Raw genomic sequence first — 12527 nt, 5'->3', positions numbered from 1 at the left:
TGGAAATTAACTTTTCATTGAAGGCTTTGAACCCCCGCAATGCGGGGCACTTCTCTAGTTTGTAATATATTCATATCATAATAAATAATTGAAAATGAATGTAGCACAAGATACTTTGCTGAATCGATTGCATCATCGAAAACCACTTTACTCTTTGAGTCTATTCACTTTGAGGTGAAACCTTTCTTTCTAGACAACTTATTGTATGTATTTAGTTAGATGAATTTATACATCCTTATTTTTGAATACCAAGTGACTATGGGTCATGTTAATTAGGCACACGATGCAATTGTCCATAGAGACATATACGAGACAACAAATGTAGTTTATGAACTGTTGTTGCGTCACGTCCATCAACATTTTTAACGTCACGATGTAATTATTCATAGGGGTAGATATTGGTGATATTAGTATTAATTAGGTATATCATCTTATCTTATTTTTTTTATCTTAATTAACTTGGGTGTTTTGTGACATGCATTTTTTTTGTTGTACCCTCCAATGGGGGAGTTTTTGATCCTATAGCCTGATGCAAAAGTTTCCCCAAGTCACGAGCTTCTCCTAAGAGAATGTGGATTGTATGTTTTGAGGTGTGAATGTGATGATGCAAACAAGCAAACAATGGCTGACCCTTTAGAAATTCAAAGAGACTAATGCACGTATGGGTTGGAGGGAGAAATTTAGCTTGATCATGACATCGAGAACTACCTAATATCCGTTCATAGTGTCATATGTCAGGAGGAGGCAAGAACTTGTTTGGTGGCAACTTGTGGGGGTGAATCAATGTGTAGTTTGTATGCGACTTTTAAAGAATTTCAAATTTGGTAGTAGGTTTTGCTAAACAATTGTAGTATAAGTTATTTTAATTGTTATAAGAGTTCATTATTTTTTTAATGTTTTTGTAGTTATTTTATTTTATTATTATTATTTTTTTTTTGAGAAAACTGAAAAAATAAACAAAGATCGACACTCTAGCGAATGAGGCAAAGATCTTTACCGTGAAGTCATTATTGAACATCTATGAGAAGTTTCTATCTGCCTGGTTGTGGGACAACATGTCGTCGTTATATGTACATCTATGAGGACAAAATAGTGCCTGCATAGGTCCAACTCTATATACTTCATTTAATATTTTTTTTTTAAAATTTTGTAAAGACAAACCCACGAACCAACAACGATGATATGTTGTCTCAAAAAGAATACCTATGGTGACGAAAAAATTATCAATTGTGACAAGGCTATGGAGATGACTTTTCGTCGCGGACACATGTAGGGACGATATTTGAGCTTACGGCGACCACAAATGTCATCTCTATAAGTAGTTTATTATAGTGAATACTTATGATAATAAAAGTTATTTTATTGACACATGACATGTTTTATGTATAATGATGACACATGTCATTATTTAGTATTTTTTTTTAATTCCTAAAAATCCCAAATTTTAAGGAGTTTAAAATTGAATGTCATATGTTTTCCATATATTTTTCATAAAAAGTTTTATTTTGTTATTATTTTTATAAGGCTTTTAAATTCATTTGATATATACCTTAAATTGAAGAAGTTTACTATTGAATAAGAATTTATTCTAAGTATTCATCATACAATGATTTATACATATTTAAAAATCAAAAATTTTAATATATAATATATAAATCCCTATATACAAAGAATTAGTTTCATATTTATAATTTATATATAACATTTTTTTATTATTAAACTTTTTTTTTGTATGCATCTCATCCGTACAACCTAATATAATAATAAAATTGAACAAACAATTTATTTTCTATGAGAAATTAAATATGCTTTTATTTTTATTCACAATTATCCTTGTATCTATATGAATAATAACAATCGTTTCATAAAATATTACTTAAATTTATCAAAATATAACACTTATGATAATTTTACTTTGTACGAGGAAAAAAAAGATACAAAGATATTTAATTTCTCTTCCTATAATTGTGAGACACTTTAAAATTTTTTATTTTCTTATAAAACTTTGGAAAACCGAAAAAACCAAAAAAATTCGAAATTTTCCTAGAAAACTGGAAAATTTTCCACAACCAAATGCACCTTAAATCCTTAATTATTCTAGGGTTTCATTTTTCTACGGATTGTATACATATGTACTGTTTAATTTTGGGAATTCGATGAATTGATGGGAATGTATTTATATTTTCTCTTTCAAATTGTTTAGGAAAAAATCCATTTATGTTAAATGAACCCTATAACTATTGGACTCACTGCATTCGACAACTTTGCTTTAATCTTTGTGGGTATTGCTTAATTGTGCACTTTTTACGGTATCACCATAATTGTTAAGAAATTAGATGGATTTTTAATCTTTAAATTATGAGATGATTGAATTCCAGACATGATTTCAAGTTGTATGCTTATTTTGTTAGGGTTTAGAAACTTGTGGCTAATGGGTGTTTGGGTGTACTTTTCAAACTGATAACCATGACAATAATCAGTATAATAATTAGATTATAAGATGATTAAAGTCACTAATCTTACGGTTATCTCAATAATCTATCTTATCGCCTCTTTGTTTTGATTTTTTATCCTTAGACCAAAAAATCCATTTTCTGTCTTCTATTAGTTCAATGGTGAATAACAATGGATGGGTGATGCTACAATTTTCTGCAAGATACGTAACTGCAGGTATTCTCCAAGTTTCTTCTTTAATTTGTTAGAATTTGATATGTACTTTTATACATTGATTTTTGAGTATGGATTCCTTAATATCTCCTTCTTTCAAAAAAGGTAAATTGAAAATGAACAATTACATTGGTAAGCTAGCATAGTGTCAAGGGAGCAAAAAGGGAAAACTATATTGAATTTGACTTGATTAAATTTTACCTAAAAAAGGGGAAACTATATTGAATTTGAGTTGAACTATTCCATTGGTAAGAGATTTTGTTCATTGTTCGGTTATAGAGGATAAAAAACGATAACCTTTTTTTTTTATTCATTCAGACAAAGAACTTTCAAAGAAACTAGTCACTCAAGAATCCAAAATCAGGAAACCATAATAAAATAAGCCAAAGCTACAAGTAATATTACTGCCACTTCACACATTCTTATTTACATTTTTTTTGTGGTTGCTTCTGCCCAAAATGAATCCATCGACTGTAGTGAGTTGTTGAGTAGGTTCTTTTTTGAGTTGATTGTCTTTGAAAAAGATCTATATTTCAGGCCTAATCACCTTGGAAGGTAAAACCCTAACATCTCTTCGGTTATGGTTATCATTATAGTCTACCTTAATTACAAATGAAACTATTGTGAATTGCGGTTTATTTTTGCACAACATAATTTAGTCATATTTTAAGTTTTATTTTAATTAATAATATGTCATGTGTGCAATTTGTAAGGTAGTGGGATTATTTGCTCTTCGTTTACAAGAAAATCAAATAATATGTATTGGAAAAGTTGACCTTCAATCTCAAGTTGTTTAAGGTGATTGAATGGTGTGTGAGAAACTACAAAGGTGGATGTGATACAGACCTCAATAGTGATGCGTGCTGGTGCTTCGAGAGTCTGTTCTTACTTCCTTAGAACAATCGGGTATGTAATTTATACATTTCATAACATTCCCTTATGTCTTTTTCAACTTTTATTTAATACACATTAGCGAACTAGGATTAAACAATTGGAAAAGTAGGTTGATATTTCAATAACTTAACCCTAATAATTCATCTATATTGTTGCTAATGTGCAAGGAATCCAAGATGTTATTAGTTTCATGAATATGGTACTTCCCAACTTCCCATTCAAGTCATATTCATTTATGTTAACTCCATGAATTGAGATTTATTATTTAATAGATAAAAAAGGATTATGAATTTTTGTTCAACTGGGACAAATCGAGTTGAAGAGAGAATTGCCAATTCTTAATGTTGCCTAAGGTACCGTTTAGCAGAAGAACTAAGTGGAACATAAGACATAATTGGACTAGACTGTACTGTACTCAACTGAATTAAACTTGACAAAAAATTTGCATGGCGTTTGGTAAGAATGGAACAGAGCATAACAAGTTGTCTAAAACTGTTTGGTAACAATAGAACGAGACAAAATAAAATGTAAAAATGACCATACTACCATTTTGCAAAAAAATATTCATAATAACTCTAATTAACATACATAACTTCAAAATAAATATTTTTATTAAAAAAATTATTTAAAATTCTCAAATTAAAGCAATTTCTAATACCAAATAATCAAAATTGATTTAAAATTAACAAAGTTCTAAACCAATACGGTTTCTAAAATCCATAGTTTTAAATAAAAAAATAACAAACCTCAGTTGTCTTCTTCCAATATAGTTTTCGCAAAAAGTAGTTTGGTAACTGCATCCTAGCTATTCCATATCAATAACAAATTCAGGTTTTCTGTAAACTTTAAACAAACTCGCATGATTTTTGAAGATGACAACTCCATGGTCTTCAAGTCTTCATGTATATTTTTTTTAACTCCGTGAGGTCATTAGTAGAAGATGTAACTTCGGATTTCCTCAGATATGGTAGCTATATTGAATTAGATGTGTTACTTCTTCAGATGCCGCTTTTCTTTTTTTATTTTGCACCGAGTCTTTGGGATTTGGATCGGAGGAAGTTGCAGTGTTTTGAGGATTAGACATAGACGATGAAAAACTTTCTCCTTCATCGTTATTAATATTTTGAGTTTTTGCCACATCAGCCGACGATTCAGCCATACCACCTGTAGTAGCTCGATCTTTACCAAAAACATTTGCTAGTCGCTCGTATTCAGGGAATGGTTTGATCGCGACATAGTTTTTTGATTGGATGATTCTAGTAAAACAAACAAAGTTACATGTGAAATCATATATTTAATACTTAGATATGAAAACTACATATATATATATATATATATATATATATATATATATATATATATATATATATATATATATATATATATGGTAAAGTGAATATACCTAACAACCTTATATAAGCTTAGGTACCTAACCTCATCAAACTACATCATTTTGCATTAAATTTTCATTGCAATCATCCAAGGTTCTTAAAGTTTATCCCTAAACTTGATTTACTTCAAAAAAATTTGGAAATTCTTCATTATATTTCTCATACATCCTTTCATTTGTAGCGGTAGGATATGAAGCCCATCAGATGGTATTCGATAGAAAGACGTGATGTAAAAGTAAGATATTGTTGAAAATCCAAAGATTTTGGAAGTAATCAAGTTATAGGATTGAAGGTTAAGAACCTTAGGCAATTTCAATGTAAATATGATACAAACTGATGTAGTATTATTGAGTTAGGTACCTAAGCTTATATAAGGTTGTTAGGTATATTCACTTTACCCATATATATATATATATATATATATATATATATATATATATAATCACTAACATTTAGATATTTCTCTAATATCTCAGAAGAATCAACTACTACACATTTGCGAGCATCTTCCCAACCAAACCCACTTGAATTTTGCATATCATATGCAGTAAAAAATTCATCCTTCAAATATTTGATTTTGTTTCGTACGTGCTTTGTTATTATATTAATACCGACGATCTTTTCCCTCAACTTTAGAAATCTTAATCATAGATTTCAGACCTAAAGCTTCCATTATCACATCTACCACCGATAACTATAACTGGAAACTTATGACCCTATGAGTTCACATTAGTATGCCTTTGAATCTTTGATGCATCCCTATTTGTCTCATTCCTTTTTAATTCTTCTTCACCAGCTTACATTATCTCACTAATTCATATAAATACAACTTTTAACGTTTAAAAATAATATAAAATCAATACAAATCTTTCATTAATAAGGCATGATCAAATTGAAGAAAAAGAACGGGTCAAAAGTGATAACATAAAATTCCATAATGGTTGTTGGTTAGTAAATATTTAAATTTACTCGTCGAGTAATCAAAGTATGAAAGTAATTTTTCACTTATATAAATCGAATAAGGAATTTCAATTTTATCAATTATGCATTCTAGAAGTTCACTTGTTAGTTGTTACAACCTAAAAAATTGGAATTCGTCATCTATACTAACCTCATAAGAATTATAACCACCAAATAAAACAAAAGGATTTTTGTACACATAATTATAAAGTAATCAAGAAGGATTCAAGAAATCAAGTAATTAAAGAAGTCAAAACACATAATTAAAGAAACATATGCAGATGCACTTAATGATAGGTAGATAAAGAATAAAAAAAACCAGAATCGGATTTTCATTATATAGAAAACTTCAAGTCAATCAAATTTAATACATATATCTAAGAACAAATAGATGTAGCTGGTAAGGTTAGGAGAGAAATAATCAATAATTTGTTCAAGTTAATCAACAAATTACGATACTACTAAAGTTTGAAAAGGAGTTATACATTGGGATGTTAAGCACAGACGACACATATGAGATTGTGGATGGTTTCAGAGTTCATATGACACTAAAATTGATAATCATTAATCTAAAATGAGTTTTTTTGTGCAATTAATATAGGAAGTCGATGATATCTATTTGAAGAACCCGATAATTCCATAAGACTATGAGAATGGTGGAGACGCAAGCTAAGACCCATTCTAAGGGTTAATTTCGTCAGATTAAAAAAAAATGAAATACGTGTTCCATTGAGTTCCATCTTTTTGGATGGGACTATTTGTTTAGTGAATTGTCCCATTGCACTTGGTCAAATCTTGTTCCAAGTATGCAAACACTCTCTAAAAAATTATAGCTCTAGTAACAAATATTTACCCTTTCGTATCTTTAGAAAAATGAAACAACCACAAAATACTATATGGAAAAATTTTAATTCAAATATCCATAAAATGATATATAAGAAGGTGAGAAGTCCCAAAAAAAAATTTTAGAAGTGAAAGAAGAATGTAACAAGAAAGTAAAATAAATTTATTGTTTTTACTTTTTACATAACACTGGTTTCAAAGTGTGAAGAGCTCGATCTAATTAATATACACTTGAAAGTCAGACATGGAGAAGCACATCGACTACCTGTCTCATTGAGGGTCTTGCCTCTCTATCTTCCTCAACACATTGTAGTGCAATTCTAACCAGATTCTCCATCACAGTCTCATCATTATATTGATCCCTTATCCAAGGATCCACAATTTCATCAAACCCTTGACTCCTATCTCTCACCCTATTTATTAGGGCATGCTTAATCTCCTCATTTTCATTCTCGCTTGCTGGACTTCTTCCTGTTATCATCTCCAATATCACCACCCCATAGCTAAACACATCAACTTTTGAGGTAATCGGAAGGTTTAAAACCCATTCAGGAGCCATATAACCTCGAGTCCCTCGCATCACGGAGAAGTTCCATTCGCTGATACCACTTCTTCTGTCCAACAATCTGGAAAGACCAAAATCTGCGACTTTAGGGTTGTAATTCGCATCCAACAATATGTTATGGGGTTTCACATCACAATGTAGAACCCATTCCAAGCATTCTTCATGTAAGTAAGCTAACCCTTTTGCAATACCTTTCGCTATATCAAACCTAGTCGCCCAATCAAGTTTATGACCAGAGCTTAAATTTTCAGCCAATGATCCTTTCTCCATATACTCATATACCACAAGCCTATGCTTTCCTTCAGCACAATAACCCCATGTCTGTATCAAATTCATGTGATTCAGTCTCCCAATCGTGCTTATTTCAGCTTGAAACTCAGCTTCTCCTTGGCGATTAGTGTTCGTGAGCCTTTTAATTGCTGCGATCCTGTTGTCTGCTAACCTGCCTTTATACACGATTGAAGCACCACCTCTCCCAATCTCATCACTGAAATTGCGTGATGCCTTCTTCAATTCGCTGTATGTGAATTTCCGAAAATCTGTAGCAGCTGGAAAATAAGTTTTCTCTGTTGCGGATGGGTGTTTACTGCTACAATACATGAATATCACTACACAAACGATCTCAATGAACCCTATCATGCATCCGAACACTAGCACGAACTCAAGCAACTTCGAATTCATATCATGTTTTGTCTTGTAAGTCCTCATGATGGGGGAGAGCACAGCGTCTGGACAACTGAAGCTTGATTGGATGATGGGTTTCTGAGTAAAAGATGATACTAATCTCTTTGGTAGTTTGATATACATCAAATAATCGACTCCCATTTGATACCCATTATGCAAAGAAGTTTTTATGAAGCAATAAGGGATGTCATTCCTCCATCCGAGTTGAAACCCCCTGCAAGTGTCATCCTTTAAGCAATCCTTCTTGCAAGCATCAAGAGTGCAGTTGATGATCAATCGAATATCATAGCCATAGAATTCTACATGACGAAGCTCAATGAAATCATCACACCCATCTTGCGTGCATAGCTGGAATTCTGGTTCGCACCCATAACTCCAATCATTAGAATCCACCTTCTTGTATCCATGTAAACAAGCGCATGTTCTTCCGAAATCTGGAGAATAAGAACAGAGACTGTTTGGACCACAAGCACCATGAATCTGGCAAGGGTGAGAAAGAGCTTGCCATTGAACTTCCCATCTCAATCTTCTTTCATCGAAGCTGTAAACTCTTAAGTTACCATCTGTATCGATCTTCATAATTCTTTGCGTTCTCATTCCAAAATCAGAAGATCTGAAACTAAAACCATCAGATGAGTTGAATTCACCATTGGAGTCAAGGCTTGCTCTTCGAATATCAATATACTGGAATCTCCCAACTTCCCAAGTTCTTAAACTCGGATGAGGCCAGAAAACAGTAGTTGTTTGTGGGCCATCATAAAGAAGTCGAAGAATGCTATCGTTATCAAAAAAGAGTTTATAGAACCCTGAAGAGTAATTAGTGAAACTTCTTGAAGAAACAAGTTGGGTTTTCTTAGTGAAGAGTTGATTTGGAAGAAGGGTATCGGTGGGATGATCAAAGCTTTGCCAAAGAGGGTTTTCTTCTCCTCCATGGAGCACAAGGTTACCTGTGTTATGTAGTTGTAGTTGCACTAAAGAAGATGTTGACTTCGCCTTTGTTGACCAAATGACGTTTTGATGATCACCAGCATCTGTCAAAACGAGATTCCCATCTTCCGATATGAACAGCGTCGAGTGTTTTCCGTTTACGGGTGCATCTCGATTAGCCATCCAGACCACTGTACGACTCCGGGATGCGGGTTGCTCCGAGAACCAGACAGCAAAGCCATAAGCATTCTCTCCGACTTGATGGAAACCGGCCGTGAAAATTCCGTTGGGTGAAACTAAAATGTCATCGTCGTTATCAACAGATAGAGATGATCCTCGAGTTAAGAAAGAAGAAGAAGAAGATGATGATGATATTGGTATCTGGGAAAGCGTTGATATTGTAAGAACAAGAACATGAAAATGAAAAGGTACAGCCATGATTTCAGCTGTTGGAATAAGTAGAAGCAAATGTTCTAGCTTGATAAATTTTCAGAAAGATATTGGGTTTTTGTACTATAAATAAAATAAAATATTTTGTTGACGCAAATAACGACTTTAAACATGATTTCAATTTTCAGCAGTTAGAATAACACTGTTACATATTTGTATATAACGTGGGCAACTAATTTCTATATTTGAAAGGGCAAGAAAATAAGTGGCTCTAAATTATTGGTATTAATTGTTTTTTTTTTAATTTTCTTATTATATTTCAAAGGGGACAACATTTGTAGTTGCTATAGGTTCAAATGTTGTCACCACAGGTGGCTGCAACAAAAAGTCATCCCCATAGCCTTGTCTCCATAGCCTAGTCACAATGAATACTTTTGTGGTTATATGTAATCTTTTTGGTTGAAGGGTGTCATAATGGTTTTACTGTCGACATTCCTAGGTGGCATATATTACCAGCCCCTTGGTCCATTTTTTTCCGGTGGCAATATGTTATGGTCAGAATATTTTTGCCGATGAAAACAATGTGTGTGCATTATGAAGCCGCATTAAAGTGTTGTACATGTATACATTAGAAAAAAAATATAAGAGTTGTATATGGTTATGGTTTGGAAATAATTTTATAGGCAAAAATATTAGCACATCCTATCATATGTAATCCTATCATATGTAGAGGTTGGTAAGAAAAACAAATACTTACCTAACGCTTATGTGATTCATTTTTACCATTAACAAAAAATATCACCCTCTTTAGCCTTAGAGACAACATATTGTCGTTGTTGGTTTGTGGCTATATATCTTTAAAAAATTAAACGAATATTAAATAAAGTACATCATAGCCAAACCTATAGCAATGAAATATCCTTCCTATAGATATATAAAATTTACATTTTGTTCCTATTTTTTTATAGTTTTTTCAAACAAAAAAGAAAAACAATAAATTTAACTACAAAAACATTAAAACATCATACAATTTCAAAACATTTACAACATATTATCTTATAGAGTTGTTTACCAGAACATACTATGTAATTTAAAATTGTTGTAAAGTTTTGTACAAATTATACATTCATTCACACTCATAAGTTGCCACCAAACATGTTCTCACTTCCTCCTAACACTGTTAAGATCTTGTCGGATAACACACTGAATGGATATTAGGTAGGTATCCATGTCATGATCATGCTGAATTCTTTCCTCTAAACCATATATACACCAGTCTCTTATAAATTCTAGAGGGTGTGTAGCATTTAAGAAAACAGATTGTGCAACCATTTTTTGCTTGGGTTGATGTGGGGATGAGTGCTCCCTTTGCTTAAGATGAGGCTTATAATAAAAGAAGAAATGGGTAGGCACAAATCAAATTAAACATCTCCTCTAGTACGCAAAACCAACCACCTTACCACTAAGCTCAAACTACTTGTGCGTATGTGCGTGTGTGTGTTTATATATGTGTGTGTGTGTCTGTATATACAGAGAGAGACAGAGAGAGAGAGAGAGAGAGAAAAAAAAACACGGACAGTTAATTGTTAGATGTTAAATTCACCAAGTTAGTCAATTCGTCTATGCCTGGTTTGAAAATAATGTATAATCTTGATTACTAGTATATGCCTCAACCTTTAAATATAATGTATAATCTTGATTACTACTACTATTATTTTGATTTTGATTTTGATTTTGATATCCATCTTGATCTTTATTATTATTATTATTATTATTATTATTATTATTATTATTAATATTATTATTATCTAATTTTATTATATATGCTATATTTTTTTTAAATGTATAACAATATTTTAAAGCTAAAAAGTATATTTTCAAATGTATAAATATATATTTATGGTATTTATTTGTTTTAAAAAAGTATTCATACATTTAAGTATGTATTTAAATTTTATATATTTGAAAGCATAATCATACTCATACTTTTAAAAAATCTTATTTATTTGTATTTAATAGGTATGAATATGTATTTATTTCATATAAAAAAATAATATATTCATATAAATATGAAAAACACCTATTAATATGGTTTATATAGTATTAAAAAACATTTATACGTGTACAATACTTATTTATACATAAATATTTGTATGATAAAATATATGTAAAACTTATGTTGTTTAAACAATATAGTTCATATTAATAAGTATTTTTCATATCTATATTTTATTCGGCATATATATATATATATATATATATATATATATATATATATATATATATATATATACCTATTAATTACAAATAAATACAATTTTTAACATAAAAATAACCTTTTGAATGTGTAAATATGTTTTTAGTGGTATACATATGTTTTTTAAATATATAAATATGCAGTTAAATATATAAATATGTTTTTTAAACATATAAATACCTTTAAAATATATTTGTACATTTAAAAAGTATTTTTAGCTTTAAAATATATATTTATACATTTAAAAATATATGCAATACATTCATAAAATATATAATAAGAAGAACAAATATTTATAATAATAATAATAATAATAATAATAATAACAATAATAATAATAATTATAATAATAATAATAATAATTATTATTATAACAACAACAACAACAACAACAACAACAACAACAACAATAATAATAATAATAATAATAATAATAATAATAATAATAATAATAATAATGTAGTGTTATGGACATTGTATATTAAAGTCCATGAATGTATACAAAAAAATTCTTTTTAGCTTAGCGATAAAGTTTTTCCTTTGTGTATCGATGGCAGGGGTTTTGAATCCTGCCACTCCCTTTTGACTTTTTTTAAGTAATGAAAAAAAATATTTGTCATATCAGCGGCTGTAACATCCTAAAATTCTAGACTAGGTTCTTAAATTAATAAATTAAATAATTGAAATATGATCTATATAATTTAATAATTATGGGTTAGTCATATCATTAACTGATATGAAGTTTAGAAATTTGAAAGTGAAAATGATAACATATTAAAAGTTTAAGGGCCAAAAGTGTCAAATTGGCAAAGTGAGTTGACCAAATGGTTGACTCAATTAGTGCAAAGGACTACCAAAGTTATAAAAATGGATGAAAGAGGACTCTACATGTCAAAACTAAAGTTAAAAACACCAAATATGAGTTTGGGGTGGAAATGGACAAAATAAG

General features: G+C 30.3%; 1 protein-coding gene across 1 annotated transcript; it reads right to left on the bottom strand.

Moving 5' to 3' along the window:
- Nucleotides 1–6897: 6897 nt before the first annotated feature.
- LOC111891705 (putative receptor protein kinase ZmPK1) lies at nt 6898–9588 on the bottom strand. Its single transcript, XM_023887775.3, has one exon. It carries the CDS (start codon nt 9367–9369, stop codon nt 6994–6996), a length of 2376 nt encoding a protein of 791 aa, XP_023743543.1. The 5' UTR covers nt 9370–9588; the 3' UTR covers nt 6898–6993.
- Nucleotides 9589–12527: the final 2939 nt, after the last annotated feature.

The sequence above is a fragment of the Lactuca sativa genome, chromosome 5 (assembly GCF_002870075.4).
Source record: "Lactuca sativa cultivar Salinas chromosome 5, Lsat_Salinas_v11, whole genome shotgun sequence".
Lineage (NCBI taxonomy): Eukaryota > Viridiplantae > Streptophyta > Magnoliopsida > Asterales > Asteraceae > Lactuca > Lactuca sativa.
Note: the sequence above shows the minus strand (reverse complement) of the source record. Positions and strands in the feature narration are given on the sequence as shown.

Bases quoted from the DNA above. Each gene is read 5' to 3' on its own strand.
- LOC111891705 (XM_023887775.3), bottom strand. From the start codon at position 9,369: ATGGCTGTACCTTTTCATTTTCATGTTCTTGTTCTTACAATATCAACG.